A 26,256-nucleotide genomic window follows, 5' to 3' on the forward strand; every position below is an offset into this window, starting at 1 on the left:
TGTTCTAAGCCTTGTTATGAGGTGATCTACCTATTGGATACACGGGGTTAGCTGTACTATTAGCCCCTTTCGTGACTGTGATGCAAGCCTTGCTTGAATATGCAGGACACTGATTCCACGGTACTAGCTATGTTAATGTGCACCATCAAGCACTGGTTAAAAACGAACGGATCGTTCTAAATTTATCAGATAGAAATTTCAAAGGTACTCAACGTTACACGAGGGTTTCACACACAAAACCGGGGTGGTTTGAAAGCTCGGCGTTGCTAATAAACATTTTAAATAATTTTTATAAACGAGTACAAAACACCGGAGCAGCGCTGTGATTGCTGGCTGCTTTGTCACATGCCTGGTGGCGCGCCCAGCAATCACAGCGCTCCGGAAGAAGCCATTTTAGCCAAGGCTAGCCCAGTGATTTTTGTACCGTGGGAACCAGTGACTGCGTATTCAAGCAAGGCTTGCATCACAGTCACGAAAGGGGCTACTGTACTATGGAAACAGGTCGTGTGTATTGGAGACATGCTAGTATGGTGTTAGCTGTACTATGGAAACAGGTGATGTACAGTTACATTTTCATACACTGTATTGAACATATATTGTTTAAATTTTATACTAAAGTGTAGTGTATTGAGATCGTTACTTGCCCCTATGGGACAGGACAGTTTTAGTTTAGTTTATTCGGATCCCCATTAGCCATTGCCACAGGCATAGGCTACTATTACTGGGGTCCACACAAATCAATACAATACAATAAAATCAATACAATACAATTAATACAATACAATAAAACAATACAATACACCTCAATAACACCTAAAAATATTATATAATAAAATATCTAAGTTCACCAATCACACATACCCATCTACTCAATCATGTTTCAAGGCATATACAGGCATATACAGGACAGTGGTTCACAGTAGATGCACCTACATATCAGCCTCTGTGTAAAAGGAAGGGAGCTGCAGTAGAAATGAGGACATTATGTATCTGACCCAACGTAGCATTCTGAACTCACTGTAACAATAGCTCTGTGTGTGTGTGTGTGTGTGTGTGTGTGTGTGTGTGTGTGTGTGTGTGTGTGTGTGTGTGTGTGTGTGTGTGTGTGTGTGTGTGTGTGTGTGTGTGTGTGTGTGTGTGTGTGTGTGTGTGTGTGTGTGTGTGTGTGTGTGTGTGTGTGTGTGTGTGTGTGTGTGTGTGTGTGTGTGTGTGTGTGTGTGTGTGTGTGTGTGTGTGTGTGTGTGTGTGTATTTTCTACTCTTTCCCCTTTTTGAGGCAACTGGAGTTCAAGCAATGAAATTGCTGCATCAGATTTTCTCCCTCTGCCTATTTGTCTCTCTCTCTCTCTCTCTCTCTCTCTCTCTCTCTCTCTCTCTCTCCTGTCTCTCTCTCTCTCTCTCTCTGTCAAACATGACAAACCAACAATCACAGTAATTTCAGTCCAGTCGCCATAGTGATGGTGACCGACTGGGCATGCTGGGATATCCAGGAAGTGACGACAGGACACGGGGAAGCACTGGGGTGTGTGTACTTTGAACACGGAGAGAGAAAGAGAAAAATAAACATGGAGTGAGCGATCATAGAGAGGGAGAGAGAACGAGAGAGACGGAGATAAATACATAGAGACAAACCAAGAGAAATGAAGAGTGAGAGAGGGAGAGAAATGGATAGAGAAATAGAGAGAAAGAGAGAGAGAGAGGAATGGATAGAGACATGGAGAGAGAGAGAGAGAGAAAGAGAGGAGTGTGCCTGCCCTTGTTTAGTTTCTGAGGCTAGTAGAGCTACTAGGTAGAACAGCACCATGGTTTTCAAAAGGATTTCTCATGAATCAAAGCTGTTTCTGCATTCTATTGAATTGGCTCTTAGAGTATTCACTAACCCACTAACCTCACAGTTCAGCCTAGACAGGCTTCTTGGCTGGCTGTGGTCAGGTGATATAGCTAGGACATAACAGTTTTAGACCCATTATTCATGTGGCCCACTGGCTGGCCTCAAACCAGACTTTGAAAAAAACAGTGTGACTGAAGTCTGTCAGGAGAGCCATGCAGTCAGCTGAGGGCAGAGGGTGTGTTTTCCTGAGAGACTCAGGAGGTGTGGCCTGTACCTGTTGGCCCCTCCCACTCTGCAAAAAAGGTAGGACTGACTGAATGACTGACTGACTGACTGACCAGCTGTTATAGAAGTAACTCATAGAAGACTTAGTTTGTGTATCAAGTTTCCTGAAACTGAAATCCCATTGTATCTTTGTACCCTGTGTATTGTAATGCTATTGTAGTGCTATGTTCATAAATTATGTTCTAAGCCTTGTTATGAGGTGATCTACCTATTGGATACATTAGCTTATTAGGAGTTAGCTACATGCTAGCATAGTGTTGGCTGTACTATGGGAACAGGTGGAGTGTATTGGAGACATGCTAGCATGGTGTTAGCTGGGGGGATATGCTACAGTAGCATGGTGTTGGCTGGGGGATATGCTACAGTAGCATGGTGTTGGCTGGGGGATATGCTACAGTAGCATGGTGTTAGCTGGGGGATATGCTACAGTAGCATGGTGTTAGCTGGGGGATATGCTACTGTAGCATGGTGTTAGCTGGGCGATATGCTACAGTAGCATGGTGTTAGCTGGGGGATATGCTACAGTAGCATGGTGTTAGCTGGGGGATATGCTACAGTAGCGTGGTGTTAGCTGGGCGATATGCTACAGTAGCATGGTGTTGGCTGGGGGATATGCTACAGTAGCATGGTGTTAGCTGGGGGATATGCTACAGTAGCATGGTGTTAGCTGGGGGATATGCTACTGTAGCATGGTGTTAGCTGGGCGATATGCTACAGTAGCATGGTGTTAGCTGGGGGATATGCTACAGTAGCATGGTGTTAGCTGGGGGATATGCTACAGTAGCATGGTGTTAGCTGGGGGATATGCTACAGTAGCATGGTGTTAGCTGGGGGATATGCTACAGGAGCATGGTGTTAGCTGGGGGATATGCTACAGTAGCATGGTGTTAGCTGGGGGATATGCTACAGTAGCATGGTGTTAGCTGGGGGATATGCTACAGTAGCATGGTGTTAGCTGGGGGGTATGCTGTACAGTAGCATGGTGTTAGCTGGGGGATATGCTACAGTAGCATGGTGTTAGCTGGGGGATATGCTACAGTAGCATGGTGTTAGCTGGGGGATATGCTACAGTAGCATGGTGTTAGCTGGGGGATATGCTACAGTAGCATGGTGTTAGCTGGGGGATATGCTACAGTAGCATGGTGTTGGCTGGGGGATATGCTACAGTAGCATGGTGTTAGCTGGGGGATATGCTACAGTAGCATGGTGTTAGCTGGGGAATATGCTACAGTAGCATGGTGTTAGCTGGGGAATATGCTACAGTAGCATGGTGTTAGCTGGGGGATATGCTGTACAGTAGCATGGTGTTGGCTGTACTATGGAAACAGGTCAAGTGTATTGGAGACATATTGTCTGAATTACTAGAAGAAAGAAATGCACCACCTTTGGCTGATAGTAATTTATTAATTTTTTAGGATTTATTTTGGTATAATAAATGTTTAAGGTTCTTAGATGGATCCCCTGCTGCCTCCTCTTCCTCTTCCTCTTCTTCCTCTTCCTCATCTTCCTCCTCCTCCTCCTCCTAATCCTCCTCCTCCTACTTTTCCTCCTTCTCCTCCTAATCCTCCTCCTCCTACTCTTCCACATCTTCCTCCTCCTCTTCTTCTTCCTCTTCCTCCTCCTCCTGCTCCTGCTCCTACTCATCTTCCTACTCCTCATCCTCCTGCTCCTCCTCCTCTTCCTCCTCCTCCTCCTCATTCTCCTCTTCCTCCTGCTCCTCCTCCTCCTGCTCCTCCTCGTCTCCTCCTCCTCCTCCTCCACGGGGAGCAGCGTACTGGCTCATGTAAAATGGCAGGCCATGCATTATGCAGCAGCTTAGGTAACTACGCGAGATCTTCATGTCCTCGGCTACAGTCCACTTGTCGCTGCTCTGGTCGTAGCGCTCCACCTTGTAGCCTCCGATCACGAAGAGCAGGTCGTCCAGCACCGCGATGCCAAAGTAGCTGTGGGGGGTGAGCATGGCGGACATGGCGCTCCAGGAGTCAGTCAAGGGGCTGTAGGCCTCCACGCTACGCAGATTGTTTCTACCGTCAAACCCTCCCACCTGAGGACAGGACACATGAGAGGAATGTTTTATTGTGTGGCTCAGGCAGGCAGACACTGTATTAATCCCTTTAGGGAAATGAGGGCATCACAGCAGCATTGCAAGTCAAATGATACATATCTATAGAAATATCTAGTATAAAGCATTTGTCTCCGTGTGCACCTACCGCATAGACTTGTCCTCCGTACGCAGCGACTCCCAGTCCCCAACGCCTGCTGCTCATGGGGGCGATCAGAGTCCACTGGTCGGTGTCTGGGCTGTAGCACTCAGCTGTGAGCAGACACCCCGTCCTGTTCCAGCCACCACAGATGTAAACCTGTAATAAGAAAGAATATTCTAATTTAGTTTATATATTCCATTTGATTTCATTCTACTTTAATTGTCTGTTAATGTTGATGCACCAAAGGACCCAGACACATCTTTTGTATGTGCAAGCTTACTTGGCAATAAAGACATTTATGATTTCTGATCTAACGTTCCTTGTGTTCATCTAGCACCCTGTGTCCCTCAGTTCCACCCACCTTGCCCTGGAGGGCTGCTGCCCCGGCGGCGACCCTGTGCTCCAGCATGGATGAGATCACTGTCCACTGGTCGGTTTCAGGCTCGTAGCGCTCGGCGGTGTTCAGGTCCACGTGTCTGTCGAACCCTCCGATGGCGTAGATACAGCCGCCCAATGCGACCACGCTGAGGCTACTGCGGCGTGAGTGCATGGGAGCCGCCTGCAGCCAGCTGCGAGTGACGGGGTTGAACCTGCGCACACTGTTGAGACGCTCTACGGCTATGCCGTCCGAGCCGCCGACGCAGTAGACCAGACCGTGGAGATAAGCGGTGCCGTGCCAGACCCGGGGACTCTCCCCCTCAGCGCTCACGTCCATCCATCCACCGGCTCGGATATCGTAAGCCGCCATGGTCATGCTGCCGTGACTCTGGCCTCCGATGGCCAATAGGACCTCCTGGGGCCGGCGTGGACGCATCAGGGGGTTTGGGAGCCTGTCGGAGCCAGGGGGGTTCAGGACGCTGAGGATGAGGGGCCTGCAGGCGTGGCTGTCCCTCACCACAGGGTTGTTCTGGACGTTGTTCAGCAAGTAGTCAGGCCTCATCAAGCCCATGCGAACCTGGAAAGAGACAAGCAGACAGCGGGTACAACTTAGACATCGGTTGTAGACGGTTTCACTGGAATTCTGTTGCTAGGGAACAGTTTGGACCCAAGTGTTTGAGAACCACTGTACTAGGGAACCTAGTGTTGTTTTAATGTAATGCACAGTAATACAATTAGTTACCTTGGGCAGCAGCAAAGGGATGTGTGTTTTACGCTCCTCACGGGAGTGGTCGATCCAACGGAGGACGGCCTCGAACACCGTCTCCTCGCTCTTCACGTTCAGATCATCCCTCTCGATGATGTCCACCAGTTGCTGCAGGGACAGCTCCACAAACTCCTGTGAGATGCGCAGCATCTCCTCAAAGTGGCATACGATGAAGAGATGGGCCTTGTGCCTCAGGTCAGGGCAGCAGTAGGTGTCCGCCAACCTCCAGATGCCGACACAGTTTTCCAGAGACAGCTGGCCTTCTAGGAAGTCAGAGCACGCTCCTACTATGCCAGTGACGAGAAGCTGGTCTGCAGCCACCAGAAGCTCTTCCACGTTCTCTGCTGTCACCAGCACAAAGCGTGTGTAGGAGTACTCTATGATGAGCTGCATCATACCCGGGGACACCCCAGGGATAGTGTAGACTGCTTTCTCTGAGTCGCTCCAGCGAGTGAAGAGGGCTCTGTGGGACACAGAGTATAGAGATATCTGATTAGTAAACAGTAAGTATCTGGTTACTAACCAAGCTAACCTGAACCAAGCTAACCTAAACCAAGCTAAGCTGAAGCAAGCTAACCTGAACCAAGCTAACCTGAACCAAGCTAAACTTACCTGAAATAATCGCTGCAGTCACACAGGAGGGCCTTGTGGGCATTCAACTCAGTGCTGTTGACTTTAATAACCACATCACAGAACCTTCCCTCCAGATGCAGCTCATTAAGGATTGTACAGGACATTGTTTCCTTTTCCATGTGGGGATTTTAAATTGTATCTACAGAATATATTCAAGCTTACAGACAAATAGCCGGAAACAACAAGTGAGATCTTCACTTGTCTTCTGCGATCTGAGATATTCTGAGAGAATTGTTGAAATATACTGTACACAAATGTTCTAGAATGTTTGATTATGACATCATACTGTGACATCACAAATGTTCTAGAATAGTCTATTATGATATCATACTGTGACATCACGAATGTTCTAGAATGTTTCATTATGACATCATACTGTGACATCACAAATGCTCTAGAATATTTTATTATGACATACTGTGTGACATCACAAATGTTTTAGAATGTTTGATAATGACATCATACTGTGACATCCAGTGATGGGAATAACGGCGTTATGAATAACTAATAATAATTAGTTTTTTCAGTAACGAGTAATCTAACTCTTCCAATCTTAATAACGCCGTTACCGTTACTGCCAAAAAATGCGGTGCGTTACTATGATTGAAGCTGTTTTTTTCATCAGACAGATCTTTTTTCCTTGGTTAGTGGGCGCGATTGGCTGAGGTTGAGTAGAATGTCATGGTAAGCCAATCAGAGGTAGAGGTGGGCGGGTGTTCGAAATAATCCAGAGTCTGACACACAGCGACAACACAAGCTACTCAGTCAACGCGGTTCTGTGTACGTTTTGATATTGATATTATTGATTTGTTTGGCGAGCCCAAATAATCCAAAACTAATCCAACGAACAACACAAGCGAGCAGTCAACGTCCATGAGCATTTTTTGTTCACTCTTGTGTTAGTTGTGTTGCAGCGCAGGGCACTACAGTAGTGGAGGCTACAGCCTTATCAACAGTGCTGCACTTCCTGGTTTAATAGCACAGTCTTCATGTGCTCAGAGATATATATATATATATATATATATCTGTATGTCATGCATGTCTTAAATGTCATGATTAGATTAGTTTAGATGATTAGATTAGATTCTTATTAGGGATGCCCCGATCGATCGGCCACCGATCGTTATCGGCCGATAATCAGTATAAATATGCGATCTGTGAATTCCGATAATGAGTCATATTCGCCGATCGCGGAAACCGATCAAGCGGAGATCTCACTCGCTGTCTGTCTCAGACACACAGGACCTGCAAACTGCCGCTGCTCCTCAGCCCCGCCCGCACCCGTGTACAGTTTGTAAACACAGAGGACTGAGAGGCGGCTCCTCTGCTCGAGTCTATAGTGCATTCGACCTGAGCTAACGTTAGCTACCTAGCTATCGTTAGTGTTTAAACAAAATGACCCAGTCAACTATTCACTTTTAGTAGGCATTGTCTAACGGTATTTAGCCGGCTAGCTACTGATGGCTCCTGATATCAACAAATGCTCCAGCAAGTCTATTAGTCCATGTTGATACCTCCGTTAGCTTGCGTTAGCTTACGTTAGCTGATGTTAGTTCACTGTTCAAAACGAAATGTCCCATTGAACTAAAAAGTTCTGTCTTAACGTCATCTAGCCGGCTAGCAGTAGCTACAGATAGCTCTTGATATCAATGTCTTATCACATTGATTCAATGCGTATTCGAGCTCAGGGCTTGCTGAATGTGATATGACCAAAGCACAGTAACGTTATATCAATAGGGGCCATCTGCAGCGCAGGAGAATCCTTGCCGTAGCTCAAGGCTACTCGAGTATAGGGTCCAGGTGCAGCTCCGGAGAATCCTTTTTGGAGCTGGAGGCTACTAGAGTACACACAGACAGTGGAGCTGTTTGAGCAGTTTGACTTGTTGCGTGGTGGCGATGTCTCGCAGATAATACAAGTACAAGTCTAATTATATAATATATATATTTTATAAAATAAAAAAAAGATTTTTTTTAATATAAAATAATCTTTAATTTCTTTTTAATCAAAAACGATCGGTATATCGGATCGGTATTGACCGATATGGCTCACGACGATCGGTGATCGGTATCGGTGGCAAAAAACGTGATCGGGGCATCCCTAATTCTTATATCTGTATGTTGTGTATGTCATAAATGTCATGGGCTATGTGAGACTGTTGTTCATTGACTACAGCTCAGCGTTCAACACCATAGTCCCCACCAGACTGGTGGACAAGCTGATCGAGCTGGGTCTGAGCTCCGCTCTGAGCGCCTGGATACTGGACTTTCTGAGCGAAAGGCCCCAGGCGGTCAGAGTGGGGGGTCAGACCTCCAACACCATCACCCTGAGCATCGGGTCCCCCCAGGGCTGTGTTCTGAGCCCCCTGCTGTACTCACTATACACACACGACTGTGTCGCCAAGTTCAGCTCCAACTCCATAGTGAAGTTTGCGGACGACACAGTGGTGGTGGGGCTGATCTCGGACAACGACGAGAAGGCCTACCGGGAGGAGGTTGAGGTACTGGAACGCTGGTGCCAAGACAACAGCCTGCTCCTGAACATTCAAGTCAAGTCAAGTCAAGTCAAGAGTTTTAATTGTCACGGCATACAGGTATACAATGAAATGCGGGTGGTCTTGCCCGCAACGATGTGCAATACAGTGGTACATATAATAGAATCAAAAGAAGAAACAACATTGTGCAGTAACAGATAGCAGGTAACATGGAGTGACATCTCGGTATCTGTACATAGTTATTTACAGCGCATGTGTGACATGCTAGTTAGCTTTGGTAGTGCAATACACTGTTCCTGTTATTCTAATTTAAGGTGTCCTTTCCTTTGGCCATAAGTGTGCGTGTGTGCGACATGAGTGTGTGCCCGCTCATGTTAAAGTGTTAAGTGGCTGCTCGTGTGTGAGCGTGCACAGTGTGCGTGTCGTGTGTGTGTTCATGTGTGCTTGTGTGTGGACAGTTCAATGTTCTGAGCACTCAATGTACATTGTTCATGGCTCTGATGGCCTGGGGGAAGAAGCTGAGCCTAAGCCGCTCTGTCCTAGTAGCTGGGATTTGCAGGCGTCTGCCTGACCTCAGCAGCTGAAACAGGCTGTTATTGGGGTGGTGAGGGTCTTTCATTATCCTGCAGGCTCTGGATTTGCACCTCTTGTTGTATAGAACCTGCAGGGGGGGTAGTGCAATACCCGTGGTACGCTCGGCTGAGCGCACCACTTTCTGTAGGGCCTTCTTGTCCTGTGCCGTGCTGTTTCCATACCAGGCAGTGATGTTTCCGGTCAGGATGCTCTCTACAGCTCCTGAGTAGAAGGACTGGAGTATCTTCCCCGATACTCTGAACTTCCTTAACTGTCTCAGGTGGTAGAGACGCTGTTTCGCCTTCTTTACTACTGTGCCTATGTGTGTTGACCATGTCAGGTCCTCTGAGATGTGGACCCCCAGGTACTTGAAGCTGCTCACCCTGTCCACGGTAGCCCCGTTTATCATCAGTGGTGTGTGTGTCCCCTGCTGTCCTCTCCTATAATCCACGATCAGTTCCTTGGTTTTGCCAATGTTCAGGAGCAGGCTGTTGTCCTGGCACCAGCGTTCCAGTACCTCCACCTCCTCCCGGTAGGCCTTCTCGTCGTTGTCCGAGATCAGCCCCACCACCACCGTGTCATCTGCGAACTTCACTATGGAGTTGGAGCTGAACTTGGCCACACAGTCGTGTGTGTAGAGTGAGTACAGCAGGGGGCTCAGAACACAGCCCTGGGGGGACCCGATGCTCAGGGTGATGGTGTTGGAGGTCTGACCCCCCACCCTGACCGCCTGGGGTCTTTCGCTCAGAAAGTCCAGTACCCAGGCGCTCAGGGCGGAGCTCAGACCTAGCTCGATCAGCTTGTCCACCAGTCTGGTGGGGACTATGGTGTTGAACGCTGAGCTGTAGTAAACATTGGTAAAACCAAGGAGCTGATCGTGGATTATAGGAGAGGACAGCAGGAGACACACACACCACTGAGGATAAACGGGGATACCGTGGACAGGGTGAGCAGCTTTAAGTACCTGGGGGTCCACATCTCAGAGGATCTGACATGGACAACACACATAGACTCAGTCGTAAAAAAGGCGAAGCAGCACCTCTACCACCTGAGACAGTTAAGGAAGTTCAGAGTATCTGGGAAGATACTCCAGTCCTTCTACTCCGGAGCTGTAGAGAGCATCTTGACTGGAAACATCACTGCCTGGTATGGAAACAGCACGGCACAGGACAAGAAGGCCCTACAGAGAGTGGTGCGCTCAGCCGAGCATACCACGGGTATTGCACTACCACCCCTGCAGGTTCTATACAACAAGAGGTGCAAATCCAGAGCCTGCAGAATAATGAAAGACCCTCACCACCCCAACAACAGCCTGTTCATGCTGCTGAGGTCAGGCAGACGCCTGCGAACTCCAGCTACTAGGACAGAGAGACTTCGGCTCAGCTTCTTCCCCCAGGCCATCAGAGCCTTGAACACTGAACTCTCCACACACAAGCACACATGAGCACACTCACGACACACACACTGTACACGCTCACACACTAGCAGCCACTTTAACATGAGCAAGCACACACTCATGCTGCACACGCCCACACTTATGGCCACTAAGGAAAGGTCACTTTAAGAATAGTATAGTATAACTTGAGATTGTATAATATAGCATGTACATAAAGACCCAGTGCCTCATCCGTAGCTAACTACTAACTATTGCACTACCACAGGACCTAGCATGTCCTACCATGCTCTGTAAATAACTATGTACATATACCGATATGCCTTACTCTGTTTACTTGTTTTTATTGCACAATGTCGTTCTATTGGATTCTATTATATGTTATTACTATTGTACTATGCACATCGTTGCGTGCAAGATCATCCGCATTTCATTGTATACTCGTATGCCGTGACAAATAAAACTCTTGACTTGACTTGACTTGACATGCTAGCATAGTGTTAGTTGGGGGACATGCTAGCATGGTGTTGGCTGTACTATGGAAACTGGTGAAGTGTATTGGAGACATGCTAGCATGATGTTGGCTGGGGGAGGTGCTAGCATGGTGTTGGCTGGGGGACGTTCTAGCATGGTTGATAGCTGTAGGAGGTGCTAGCATGGTGTTGGCTGGGGGACGTTCTAGCATGGTTGATAGCTGTAGGAGGTGCTAGCATGGTGTTGGCTGGGGGACGTTCTAGCATGGTTGATAGCTGTAGGAGGTGCTAGCATGGTGTTGGCTGGGGGACGTTCTAGCATGGTTGATAGCTGTAGGAGGTGCTAGCATGGTGTTGGCTGGGGGACTTTCTAGCATGGTTGATAGCTGTAGGAGGTGCTAGCATGGTGTTGGCTGGGGGACTTTCTAGCATGGTTGATAGCTGTAGGAGGTGCTAGCATGGTGTTGGCTGGGGGATGTGCTAGCATGGTTGATAGCTGTAGGAGGTGCTAGTGTAACCTACTGTAATTCAACGCCATCAGTTCTTTCTGCAGTGGTACAACTATCAACTATAGGTTCAAGGAGACTGGCTCTAAGAAAAATACACAGGCACCGTGATCTACGTTTTACCTTTTATATAACTTAAAGGAGTTCACCAGGTTCAGTACACATTACAACATCATAGCTTCCATGCAATGGTCCACATTTATAGAAAATAATAAATGAAATAAAAAAGGTACCCAATAAAGTCTGTTTTGAGTGCACTCAATTAAACAAAAAGGGAACGGATATTCTGTTCCTACCACCAGGGGCCAAGTTAAAGTTCACCAGCCGACCGTTGGGTGATGGTGAGTGGAGAAGGTCAATGAAGAAGACCACTTCAGTTGATGCAGATCCGTGTTCACTGAAGGGGGTAACAAAAACCAATCAGGATTCTTCCATTTGTTTATCAGTCTTTCAATTGACAATGGTTTCTCCTCCAATTCGGTCTTCAAGTCAGCTAGTCTTTTCCTCTCTCTTCCTTGTCCAGTTCCAGCACGGAATCCTCTCTTTATCCTCTATATTTCATCTTCTGTCCAAGTAGTTTTCTGTTCAAGTATACCGTTTTCTGTCACTTTTCTAATATTCTCCAACTGCTCCAATATTCTGTCTCTCCGTTGATTGCTTATCAAATGCTTGCAACCAGGAACAGTTTTCCACACTCTGCTCACAAGCAGGGCTGTACCACGTAAATCTCAGGGGAGCGTCAACAAATTACACTCTTCCAGGGAGCGTCAACAAATTACACTCTTCCAGGGAGCGTCACCCAATTCACAGTCCATAATGAATGTTTCAGCTAGACAAGAAAATAGCATGGGCTACACTAGCATGGTGTTGGCTGGGGGACGTGCTAGCACGGTGTTAGCTGGGGGACGTGCTAGCACGGTGTTAGCTGGGGGACGTGCTAGCACAGTGTTAGCTGGGGGACGTGCTAGCACGGTGTTAGCTGGGGGACGTTTGGTTCTAGCACGGTGTTAGCTGGGGGACGTGCTAGCACGGTGTTAGCTGGGGGACGTGCTAGCATGGTGTTAGCTGGGGGACGTTTGGTTCTAGCACGGTGTTAGCTGGGGGACGTGCTAGCACGGTGTTAGCTGGGGGACGTGCTAGCACGGTGTTAGCTGGGGGACGTGCTAGCACGTGTTAGCTGGGGGACGTGCTAGCACGGTGTTAGCTGGGGGACGTGCTAGCACGGTGTTAGCTGGGGGACGTGCTAGCATGGTGTTAGCTGGGGGACGTTCGGTTCTAGCATGGTGTTAGCTGGGGGACGTGCTAGCATGGTGTTAGCAACAAGAAGTTGCCATGCAATCAGTAAACATCCGCTTGCCCAACAAGTTGGCCAGTGTATCACCACCCTAAGAAACCACATTAATTTAGAACTGAAGATTAATCAATATGTCCTTCACTGCAATAGAGGGGGGGGGGGGGCACTGCTGATGGAGACTCGGTGTTCAGGATAACAGAACATGAGGTGAGGAGGACCTTTAAGAAAGTGAATATCAGGAAGGCAGCAGGACCGGACGGCATCCCCGGCCACGTCCTAAAAGTCTGTGGCCCCGGTATTCACTGACATATTTAACCTGTCCTTAGAACAGGCTGTCATCCCCACCTGTCTGAAGAAGTCCACCATTATCCCTGTACCCAAAAAATCTACGCCCGCTTGCCTCAACGACTACCGCCCTGTAGCTCTCACTTCCATAGCCATCAAGTGCTTTGAGAAGCTAGTGAAGGGCTACATCTGTTCCTCCCTCCCCATCAACCTGGACCCCCTGCAATTTGCATATCGCCCCAACAGGTCCACGGAGGACGCCATAGCCCATGTGCTGCACACGGCAGCATCACACCTGGACAAGAGGCAGGGGAACTATGTGAGAATGCTGTTCATCGGTTCACAGCTCAGCATTCAATACCATAGTCTAGGGCTGGGCGATATGGAAAAAAATCATATCGCGATAACGATATGATAATTTTATTTTATTTCTCGATATCGATAATTATCGAATTGTTATAAGTATAAAAAAAACTAAAAAAAAAAAAAAACATTTTTTTTTTTTTTTTTTTTAACAACAGATGTATGTTTATTTTGCAGCAATTCTTTGTCATTGCCGCCATCTTTAGTGTTACATCCCCTCACACTCCAGTTCTCAGGCTGCAGCTGGTTTAAAAGCTAAAGTAAACCGGCTTCTCTGCTGGCTGTGGCTCCAGAGGAGTTAAACAGTTCTGGCTCTGCTAGTTTATTTTCGATCTTTTGGCGCTTTTTTGGTGGACAAACCACCGCACATGTGCACTGTGACTCGTGACTGGAGTCTAGTTCTGCTAGCACACATAGCCTACTGTGTACAGACGGTTTCAAAATGTATTTTAAATTAGAAAGCAAACAAAATAAATGGACAAGAGAAAAAGAAATCTGAATTTGGTCAGTATTGTCATTTGGACAAGCAAAGCCATTACTTTAAGTTGCAGGCAAGAAAGACAAGTCTGTCCACTGTCTCTGGTTTTACAACTGCCCTGTTGCAGATAAAAAAAAAAAAAAAAAAAAACGATTTTTCGATTTTTTTTTATTTCGATATTCGATATCGATTATTAAAATATATCGCGATATTTATCGTTATCGTTATATCGCCCAGCCCTACCATAGTCCCCTCCAAACTCATAGCCAAGCTCAGGGACCTGGGCTTGAACTATGACCTCTGCCAGTGGGTCTTGGACTTCCTGATGGGTAGACCCCAGGTGGTGAGAGCAGGCAACTGCACCTCCTCATCCATCACGCTCAACATAGGGGCCCCCCAGGGCTGTGTTCTGAGTCCCCTCCTCTACTCCCTGTACACCCATGACTGTGTGGCACAGCGGAACAACAACACAATCATCAAATTTGCTGATGACACAGTGGTGGGCCTGATCTCTGCCAACGACGAGAGGACCTACCTGGAAGAGGTAGAGAATCTGTCGCAGTGGTGTCAGGAGAACTGCCTCTCCCTGAACGTCAGCAAAACAAGAGATGATTGTGGACTTCAGGAGGTCGGGGTCAGGGACTACAGCCCCCTCAGCATCGACGGGGCACTGGTTGAGAGAGTGAACAGTTTCAAGTACCTCGGAGTCCACATAGCCGAGGACTTGACATGGACCACACACATTGACAGTGTTGTGAAGAAGGCACAGCAACGGCTCTACTTCCTCAGGCGCCTAAGGAAGTTCCAAGTCAGTCAGAAGATCCTTAAGAACTTCTACTCATGCACAATAGAGAGCATCCTGACTGGCAATATCACCTCCTGGTTTGGGAATAGCACCGCACAAGACCGTAGCCGACTACAGAGAGTGGCCCGTTCGCGTGTACCACTTCCGCAACGTATTTGATTTCCGGGGTTGGCCTGATTGGCCGCGACGGCCACGTGACGCGCGTGGCACGCCCCCGCGGCAGCCGCAGCGGCAAGCTCACTGCCGTTGGCGAAAGCAGGATGAGAGAGCGTAGATTTCGCTGTGTATCATTTATCATTTAACATTTGAAAGGCATACATTGTTGTCATACAGAAGTACAGAATACTTTTATCCAAAATGCTTCTTACTGTTACACTGTTAGAGACTGTGCTAGACAAATGAATGACTAATTCGGTCTGAAATAGCGTAACTAATAACGTTAGTAAGCACTGCTTATATGCTTATTATGTCTGCGGGGTACAGTAAACGTTTCTCCCGGTACATTCTGAAGAGCACACCGCTGTATGTTGGAGAACCAGCGGTCTTCCGCTCCTCCTCACTCGAGTGAGATCAAAGCCGTGCGAGGGGGGCGGCACCTCGGCACAGCTCAGCCCTGTGTGAGACGCGAGCAGGAAGGAGGAGATGGGAGTCCTTCCAATCGGAATATGTTGTTTCTTTACACATATGTTGGATTATGAATATGTCTTTATAGCTATGCTGCCAGGCTGGAATGTCACTCACTGTCACTTGTGTTTACAAAATGTCTCTGCCAATGGAAGCCAGTTACTATCCTTGTCCAGTTGTCGGTCAATATTGTATAGTCAGCCATACAATGTTATATTCATAATATGAATATAAACAAACAATAATATTTCTCCCCTCCCATCGCTCTCGCTCTCGCTCTCTCTCTCTCTCTCTCTCTCTCTCTCTCTCTCTCTCTCTCTCTCTCTACCAGAATATGATAGTCAGTTAACCCCTGCTGCACCGGCTCTATCAGGCATGGCGTCTTCATCCTACCTGGAGCCCAGCCTCAACCACTCGGCGGCGGGCGGTTGTGGCGGCGTCAAGTCCCGGTCGGGCGGAGCGGGTGGCGCCAGTGTTGGTACGGGAGGTTCCGGAGGTGGGACGGAGCGACCGGCTGCTTCCATGGACCGGGTTCTGAAGATCTTCCACTACTTCGAGAACAACAGCGAACCGTGTACCTGGGCCAGTAACATACGACACGGAGACGCGACAGACGTTCGGGTGAGATGAGGCTGTGCACACCCCAGGGCTGAGGTCCGGCCGGACGCTATTATTTTACGGTTCGGTAGGGCTGGGCGATATGGAAAAAAATCATATCGCGATAACGATATGATAATGTTATCATATTTCTCTATATCGATAATTATCGAATTGTTATAAGTATTAATTTTATTTTTTATTTTTTTTAACAACAGAATGTTTATTTTGCAGCAATTCTTTGTCATTGCCGCCATCTTTAGTGTTACATCCCCTCACACTCCAGTACTCAGGCTGCAGCTGGTTTAAAAGCTAAAGTAAACCGGCTTCTCTGCTGGCTGTGGCTCCAGAGGAGTTGAACAGTTCTGGCTCTGCTAGTTTATTTGCGATCTTTTGGCGCTTTTTTGGTGGACAAACCACCGCACATGTGCACCGTGACTCGTGACTGGAGTCTAGTTCTGCTAGCACACATAGCCTACTGTGTACAGACGGTTTCAAACTGTATTTTAAATTAGAAAGCAAACAAAATAAATGGACAAGAGAAAAATAAATCTCAATTTGGTCAGTATTGTCATTTGGACAAGCAAAGCCATTACTTTAAGTTGCAGGCAAGAAAGACAAGTCTGTCCACTGTCTCTGGTTTTAAAACTGCCCTGTTGCAGGTCACAAAAAATATATCGCGATATTTATCGTTATATCGCCCAGCCCTACGGTTCGGACATTCATCTGTGTTTCCGAATGAAGCTCCGAACGTAGGGCTGGGCGATATGGCCTAAAAATCAAATCCCTGATTCTTTTCTTTTAAATCCGATTTAAGATTTTTATCTATTTTTTTTTCTCTTGAAAACTAGAAACGCCAAGGAAATCATTCAAATAAGCTTTGCTTTTATTTGACAAAAAAAATTATCAAACCAAGATGAATGTCCCTATTGGGATTGAAGTGCAAAACCTAACTTTCACCAATCTTCACTTTAAAAAAAATATATAATAATAATAATAATATAAATATATAATATAAAAGGTTACTCTTGATCAAACAAAGATGAATGTCCCTATTGGGATTAATAGTGCAATAACTTGCTTTATCACCAAACTTCACTTAAAACAAATAAAAGGTGCCTCTTGATCATCAAACAAGAATGAATTTCCCTATTGGGATTAATAAAGTGCAAATCTAACTTTCACCAAACATCACTTTTTTGTAAAATAAAAGGTGACTCTTAACACTTTGGAGTGCCAGCAGGGGGCGCACGATTTAGCGCTTGAGTGCCAGCGCTCTATTCAATGAGAGGGCGAGCACATTTGCGAACGCATAAAATATATCTTAAATTATGGCTATGTGTCTAATACGCCCGTCGCTTATCAATAACTTGCTTGCAGTCAACATTGTCGAAACGGATTGTTTTTTCATCGGTACATTTCCGTTTTATACCATTTTGAAAAACTCTAGTTTTGGGAAATTTCCAGAAAAGAAAAGTGATTCTGCAGGAATCGCCCTTTACTGGAATACACAAAACACATTGTAATTTTTCTGTCTATTTATGAATTGTTTTCAAATAAATGCTAGATTATCGATAGTATATGTGTACTTATGCACGCTAGAGAAGCGGGCTGAAAATCGATTATCTTATTTCCTGATCAGCACACACACACACACACACACACACACACACACACACACACACACACACACACACACACACACACACATACACACACATACACACACATACACACATAGGGGACACGTTGATATATCTGTGAAAAAAGCTCTGATTACCCCAAGACTGGTAAAATAGATTCCTTACCTCAGATCAGATGTTCTCCAAAAAGATTATTCCAATTCCTGATCGCCATTCCAAATATCGATCGCGTTTATTGATCCAGCACTGGGTACTGGAAATATGTATTCCACGCTGTTTTGCGGCTCGGCAATGACTTGGATCCTCTCGGATGGCTTGCCCGAGAAGTAAAATGAGGAAGCTGGATTCCCCCCCCCCCCCCCCATGTGTTTCATTCAGTCTAATCCAATGGGGTGCACTACAACAGGGAGAGACGATAGGGGGCGGTATTTTCCCAATAAATAATGATGATAATAATAATAATAATAATAATAATATAATAATAATAATAATAATAATAATAATAATAATAATAATAATAATAATAATAATAATAATAATAAGACTTGGATTTATATAGCGCTCTTCACTGACCCAGAGCGCTTCACAGAGTCCATTATTCGTTCATACACAGTCATACCGGTGGTGGTAAGCTACAATTGCAGCCAGAGCTGCCCTGAGGCAGACTCACGGAAGCGTGGCGAATAATCAACGCCTACGGCCCCTCCGACCACCACCAACATTCATTCACATGCATACACATTCATACGAGGCAAGTAGGTTAAGTGTCTTGCCCAAGGACACAACGGCAGTGGGATGGACATGGGCTTGAGCGGGATTCGAACCACCAACCCTTGGATCATTGGACAACCCGCTCTACCCCTGAGCCACGCCGCCCCACACTGGAGCTCAGAGAGAGTTTGTAGCACTAACGTGAGACTAGATTGATGAAATATGAATTCACGATATTTAGCGTCGCTGGCACTCAACGGTCGGCATGAACTAACGACATATATCGTCGCTGGCACTCAAAGTGTTAAGAACCTTTGTATCTCTTTCTCTTGCTCTCTCTATATGTTGCTCTGCCCCCTCTCTCTTTCTCTCTCTCTTTCTCTTTCTCTTTCTCTTTCTCTCTCTCCCTCTCGCTCTCTCCCTCTTGGTCTGAGGAAAACAAAAACAAACCATGTGAACTTTGGAAATGACTCAATAAGCAACTAGGCTGCAGTAAAAAACTTAAAACCAGATTCTCAAACATAAACATAAAGGCGGACAACACGCTCATCACAGACAAGCTGGATATAGCCAATTACTTAAACACTTTCTTCACAAACATAGCCACAACACTGGTAAACAAACTACCCTCCCACTCAGGGCATTATGGGGTAGAACACATAGTAGCATACTACAAGAACCGAGGGGTCCACAAAGACGACTTCAAACTGGAAATGGTAACAACAGATGAGGTACTCAAAAAACTGAGCGCCCTCCAACCGAACAAGGCCACTGGCCATGACAACATCCCCTCCAAATTCCTCAGAGACTCAGCAGCCGCCATCACCCCAGTCATCACACACATAATAAACCTCTCCATAAAACAGGGACACATCCCCAAGGACTTCAAAATTGCAAGAGTAACACCCCTGCACAAAAAGGGCAGCAAATTAGACCCAGGCAACTACCGCCCTGTTTCTATCCTTACCTCCACCTCGAAAGTCATGGAAAAAAGAGTATACGAACAGGTCGAAAAGTACCTCGCGGAAAAATATCTAATCTACGAATTCCAATCTGGCTTCAGAACATCCCACTCCACTGACGCATGCCTTCTCTATTTGAACGACCACATCAAACAAGAGGTGGATGCGGGCAAATACTGCGGCATGGTCATGCTGGACCTACAAAAGGCCTTCGACACTGTCAATCACACCATTCTGATTGACAAGCTAAAAGCAATTGGTTTTGATAGTGAGCTGGATACAATCCTACCTGGAGGGGAGAGAACAGATGGTGGAGGTAAACGGTACCCTATCCGCCCCCTCCCAGTGAGCTGTGGTGTTCCACAAGGAAGCATACTAGGACCGCTACTGTTCCTAATTTATGCAAATGACATGTCGTCAGCTTGTGACTGCAACTTGTTCCTGTTTGCGGACGACTCAGCCCTGCTGGTCTCTGACAAGAACAAGTTACAGGTTGAAAAAACCCTCAGCTCGGAACTAGGCAAAATCTGCATATGGCTCGCCGATAACAAACTATCATTACACATGGGCAAAACAGAGTCCATTCTCTTCGGTTCAAATAACAAACTCAGCAAGACCGACGGCTTCTCATTTACAGTGGGTGACAATATTGTCACAAGGAAAGATGAAATTACCTACCTGGGTTCCATCCTAGAGGCTAATCTTTCCTATGACAAAATGGCATCCAATGTAATAAAAAAAAGTCAACCAACAAGCTCGATTCTTGTACCGGATCTCCTCTCTGGTAAACAAGAATACCCTGAAGACTCTGGCAGGAGCACTCATTCAAGGGTACTACGACTATGCTTGCACTTCATGGTACCAAAGCACCTCAAAGGCACTAAAAACAAAATTACAAACATCTCAAAACAAACTGGTCAGACTACTGCTTGACCTGACTCCTAGAACCCACCTCACCCCTGCCCACTTTGACAACCTAGGATGGCTTAGAGTAGACGACAGAGTACAGCAACTTGCAATGGGCCTGGTCTACAAGATACACTACACGACCAAGGTACCCATGTACATGTCAAAATACTTCCCAAAGGTCAGTCAATACCACGATCACAACACCAGAGGGAGCTCCACAAATCATGTTAAACCCAGATTCGGCTCAAACAAGGGACTAAACACGTTTAGCAATTATGCCACATCAATGTGGAACGCCCTACCCAAAGCTGTAAAGGAATGTGAATCACTACCCACTTTCAAAAAACACTCTCAAAGAACACCTACGGGAGACTGCAATTCGAAACTGGCCCCTGCAAATGTCCTAACCCAACCCCCTCCAATGTACAGTAAATTACCAAGTATGGCTTTGTCAATATTCCAATGTACAGTGTACAGTGTATCCCACCCACCCCCTACCCAAGCAATCTGTTAATAAAGTTTTCAATCAATCAATCAATCAATCAAACTCTCTCTGTCTCCCTCTCTCTTTGTCTTTATCTCTCCCTTCTGTCTCTCGGTTTCTCTCTCCGTCTCTCTCTCCAGGGGGTGATCCAGAAGATAGCAGAGATTCATAAGCTTCGCTGTGTCTCCTCTCTGGGACTTCGTCTGACCCACCTGCGCTCTGAGGCCTTCCATTGGCTGCACCCAGATCTGGGCGTGTCCCACGTCAGGGAGAAGTACGAGAAGCGGCACCCACAAGAGGAGTGGAGGTACAACTACAGACACACAGTTGGATGGATGGATGGCTAGATAGATGTTTATAGGCTTCTCTCAAGGTTTCAGAGAGGTCAATATGTCAGTTTGTTGCCATGACAACACTGTAGATCGTCAGAGTTGACTGAAACAAGCCGAGGATAAATCAGGACTCGCAGCTAGTCAACTTATTTCCATCAAACTGCCACCAGATAGCATTAAGAGAGAGTTTGGTTAGTTAAGAAGGAGGTTGGTTAGTTAACCTCTTAAGCCCGATCCTTAACACTTTCAGCGCCATAAGCTGTCCCCATCTCTGCCGCTAGAAGGCCAGCTTAAAATGGTAATTTCCGTGGTGTTTCATGATGTTTGCAGAGCTGTGTGTGTGTTCTGTATTATAGCTGTGGAGACAATGGTGTGGCACTAATTGTAGTCCAACATGGAAAAAAATTGTTTGTTTCTACACACTGTAGTTTGTAGTTTATTACACGCTAAACATCGCGCATTTCCAAGATAATCCAGTCTTTTCCCATAGATTGCGAGATAAAACGTGTTATGTGCAATAAGCTCGAATCGTTCTGGTTGATTCCCTCAACTCAAAACTGTGATTGTGTTTGTCGAGCATGTTTTACGTCCGGTAAAACACAAAACTGTGATCGTTAGAAAAACACGTTTCAGGTTCGGTAAAATAGACATAGAATATACCTTACCTTAGCCAGAAGGTATTCCAAAAAGAATAATTCCAAGTGATCGCATCGCCATCACGATTACCAGTGTATATGTCTATACACGTTTCAATGGTAAAATAGGCTTCGGCAAAGGAATTTTGAGGCGATCAATGTGAATCTCTGTTCAAGCAGGAGGAGGAGCCCTTACCAAAAACAAAGAAAAAGGAAAACGTGTATCCAAGCCAATGCAATTCCAGTTCAGACACAGACGATACTGCCACCTGGTGATATTCGATCGGCATTGCAATTCCAATGTACAGAGGAAAAAGATCAAAGGAACCAAAAAAAACGTATTACGTGTTTGGCGCTCAAGCGTTGGCGAGCAAACACGTATTATTACTTATTATTTCACGTCATGAATGGATCAATACAGTCCGTATTAAATAATGTTGCATTTCTTTTTCAAATGTAACCAAGAGTAAAGATCCTAACCCTATCAAAACAGCAGTCAAAGTGTATATGTGACGCGGGCACGGTCTAGCCAGTCTTGTTAACTCATTGACCGACACGCTGTTTTCCCCATCTCTACTCAATGGCGCCAGCGTTATTGACCATTTTAGCGATGTTTGCGGACCCATCGTGTGTTCTGTATTATAGCTACTATAGGCTCATTTATTATTATTATTTTTTTATCCTCTTTTTCTCCGATTTGTCTCTGTTTTCTCCCCGTCCCAATTTAGTCGTTGTGCCAATTCCCCCCCCTCCACTACCTGGTTGTTGTGCGCATGTTCTCCCACTGGTCGGTACAAGGGAACCCTGAAGTCATCCGCACGCTTCCTCCGAGATGCGCGTCGACAGCCAGTGACTCTTTTTTCACCTGGCAGCGAGGACTCTCATTGGTGAAGTGTAACGCGTGGGAGGTCACGCTGCCTTCATCAAGTCCTGCCTCCGCTGAGCAAGCGCCCAGACCTGACCTGTCGCTGTCCACAACGCCAGATTCCCACCCATGACTTGCCCTCCCCCTAACCCAGCCAAACAGGTTAGTATAGCGATCAGCCCAAGCCCCAAGCAATGCTGACTCCGGGAGTCGAGACCGCAGCCTCTTCCATTGGTGACGAGCGCAATCTCCGCTACGCCACCTGACCGTCTCCTAGTATGGCTCATTTGACAGGCATTGTTCATAGTCCAACACTGACAAACCAGTTCATTTCTACATACTTTTGTTTGTGCGCTCGCTATTCCACGCTAAACATCGCCCCCTTTCAAAATAATCCAGTCTCGTTTCCTAGATTGTGAGATATGACGTGTTATATGCATATGCGCAAATCGTTCGGGTTGCTCGCCTGAAACCTATATTATTTCCAAATCAAAGGTATATACCATTATAGATGTGTCTTTACAAAGTCATCATGGGGGGGGGAAAGCGGCGATCGTTACCAAAAGCATGTTTTAGGTTTGGTCAAATATGACACTGTGATCATTACAAAAGCATGTTTTAGGTTTGTTAAAATATACCTAAAATAGACCTTACCTTTGTCAGAAGGTACTCTAAAATGAATAATCCCAGTAGTTCCATCGCGATCGCCATTACCGGTGTGCATTGGGCCTGGCTAGAATACGGAAAACAATAGGTTTCAGGCCAGAAAATCGGCGACAGATGGCTGTGTGCTGCTCACATTGAGGGGGAGGGGATTCCTGCAGCCAGAGGCACTGAGGCACTTAAAGACAACTGAGAGACCCAGTTAAAAAGGTAGGCGATACTACCACCTGTCATTGCAATTATAAGGTAGGCAGCGGTGCCAGGGAGACACAGGCAGGTCCGTGCAAGTGTTTAGATTGGGAAAATCGAAAAAAATAAAAAAGGATCTAAAAATGAGATATCTCGTGTTTGGCGCTCAACGGTTGGATTTGAAACATGAGAAATCTCGTGTTTGGCGCAGAATGAGTTAAGAGGGACGTTGATTACTGAGCTGCTGCTTCTATTGTTAGAACATCGTAAACATAGCTCCAGGGACCTCTCTCTATATTTCTCTATCTCACTTTCCCCCCTCTGTCTCTTTCTGTGTGTGTATCTCTCTCTCTTTCTCTCTCTCTCTCTTTCTCCATCTCATCCTGACACGTCATTATCCCTCCTTTCATGGTCTTTCTCTCTATTTCCCCTGTTCCTTCATCTCATGCATTATTCCCTCTTCATCTTTTTCATCATGTGTTCTCTACCCCTTTCCCCCTGACTTTCTCTCTCTCTCTCTCTCTCTCTCTCTCTCTCTCTCTCTCTCTCTCTCACACCTCTCTCTGTCATCTTACGTGGATTCACTCTCCATCACATACGTATATTGTTTTCTTTTTTGTCAAATGTTTTCCTTCTCTCTCTCTCTCTCTCTCTCTCTCTCTCTCTCTCTCTCTCTCTCTCTCTCTCTCTCTCCCTGCGGTTCATTCATCATAGAGTGCAGGATGTTTTATTCATCAGTATGTTGCGGCTTGATTGTTTTAGTTATCTAACGGAGGCCGTTGGCGTCTGTTCCACTGACCCACTTCTCCCTGCGGGCTGTTTGTCAGTGAGTCACTCAATAGAACTCAAGTCAGTTAGTAAAACAGTCAGTCAGCCAGTAAGTAGAACTCAGTCAGTCAATCAATGTTACAATTTCCCCTTTGGGATAATACAGTTGTTAATATCTTGTTCCTATTCCATATCCCTTTATGGTACAATTTACTTGACCATGTCCTCTCAACTCTTTCAGTCATCAGTCGCGACTGTTGAAGAAAGAGTGCAGAGAATGAAGATGTTAATCTCACTCATCAAAAACACCTTGACAAATCACTGCATTGTTTGGATGTTGGAGCGCACGTTAGTATTTTATGGCCTCGTTGGGTGGGGGCCCTGTTCGTTTTCTGCCACAAATGTAGCATCCCAGTTTGGGAAGGGGGGGGGCTTTGGGAGGGAGTGGTGCGGTGCATGTTTTCTGAAGATTGCCAGGAGGTGGGGGGCGCCATGCCAACAAACCATATGATCAATGTTTCTAAAGTTGAACTTTGATTGAACCAAATAAAATATTTAGTTCTGTTTTATGAGGATGCAACAATACCAAAGGCATCCTTCATTCAACTCAATAAAACCTTTGGCATTTTGGCAGATAAATAAACAATTGATCTGAAAGATTTCAGTGTGTGAAAATGGGAAATGCCCAATCAGAGCTTCTACCCATCACAAAAGGTGTTCCACAGGGATCAATCCTGGGCCCTGTCTTATTTACCATTCACATGAATAATATTTTCTCATCTCTGAGCAGCTGTCAAAGCCACCTTTACGCGGATGACACGGTTCTCTATTGTACTGCTGATTCTGTGCAACTGGCCACTAAATATTTACAACTCTCCTTTGACACCCTGCAATATGCACGTATTAGTCTAAAATTGGTGCTTAATGCCAGTATAACTAAATTCATGTTGTTTTCCAAAGCCAAGAATATTGTTTATAGTGACTTGCATATCTACTCTGAACGGTTCTGATGTCGAGAGAGTTTCAGAATACAAATACCTTGGTATTTGGATTGATGAAGGATTTACATTTAAATATCATGTGGGGGTTCTCGTCAGTACATTACGGACAAATATTGGCTTTTTGTATAGAAATAGAGCCAGTTTCCCTATGAATAGCAGAAAGAGAGTTGTTGAAGCAGTGTTCCTATCTGTTTTGGATTACGGAGATGTGATTTATAGACATGTTGCAGCTTCCACTCTTAAGCCATTAGACTCTGTTAACCATTCAGTCATTAGATTAATCACCGGTGATAATTATGGTACTCACCATTGTATCCTATATAATAAGGTCAAGTGGGCCTCTCTGACAGAGAGACGTAAGTTGCATTGGAATCTTTTTCTTTATAAAGCCATAATTAGAGACTGTCCAAATTATATTACTTCATTATTGGAATGGACCACTGAACCCGGTCGTACACAATCCAGTTTTTGTCTTACACTTCGAGTGCCTAGAGTTTGTACTGAACTTGGTAGATCTGCTTTTGGCTTCTCTGCCCCTACCTCATGGAATACCCTGCAGGAAACACTGAAACTAGACACTCTGGTGTCTATGGGTCGGTTTAGAACCTTAATGATCAATCAGGTCACCACAATATGTAATTGTTTTTAAATGATTTTTAAATTGTTTTACTATTTACATTTTTAAAATGTATTTTAAAATGTGCTCTTAATTATTCTGATTGTCTGATGTCTTTATATTTATGAACGCACTATGATACTTGTGAATGTAACATCTCGACGACACTGTACATTTGTTTAACTACTCAGTGTATTTATTGAGTATAAATAAAGATTGAATGAATGAATTGAATTAAATCACCTCTCTCTCTCTCTCCTAGGTATGAACTGCGGATGCGCTATCTTCCTAAAGGTTATCTGAGCCACTTCTCAGAAGACCGACCTTCGCTCAACTACCTCTATCACCAGGTAACACAACCACACAGGAACGTCACACATAGAAAGAACACAACACACAGAATAAAAACACTTAGAAAGGACATAACCACACAGGAACAGCACACATAGAAAAGACACAACCACACAGAATCACAACACTTAGAAAGGACACAACTACA

The 26,256-nt window shown here is 45.7% G+C and overlaps 1 protein-coding gene across 1 annotated transcript in view; it reads left to right on the forward strand.

Moving 5' to 3' along the window:
* The window catches only part of ptk2ab (protein tyrosine kinase 2ab), a gene marked incomplete at its 5' end in the record, with an annotated part of 181,706 nt that overhangs the window by 64,634 nt on the left and 90,816 nt on the right, over window positions 1-26,256 (forward strand). The window contains 3 exons of the mRNA XM_084335922.1: window positions 15,714-16,003; window positions 20,829-20,995; window positions 26,020-26,107. Coding sequence (XP_084192048.1) covers window positions 15,714-16,003; window positions 20,829-20,995; window positions 26,020-26,107 — 545 coding nt within the window. The remainder of the gene's footprint in view (window positions 1-15,713; window positions 16,004-20,828; window positions 20,996-26,019; window positions 26,108-26,256) is intronic.

Source organism: Notolepis coatsorum, assembly GCF_963971535.1.
Source record: "Notolepis coatsorum genome assembly, chromosome: 19".
Classification (NCBI taxonomy): Eukaryota; Metazoa; Chordata; class Actinopteri; order Aulopiformes; family Paralepididae; genus Notolepis; species Notolepis coatsorum.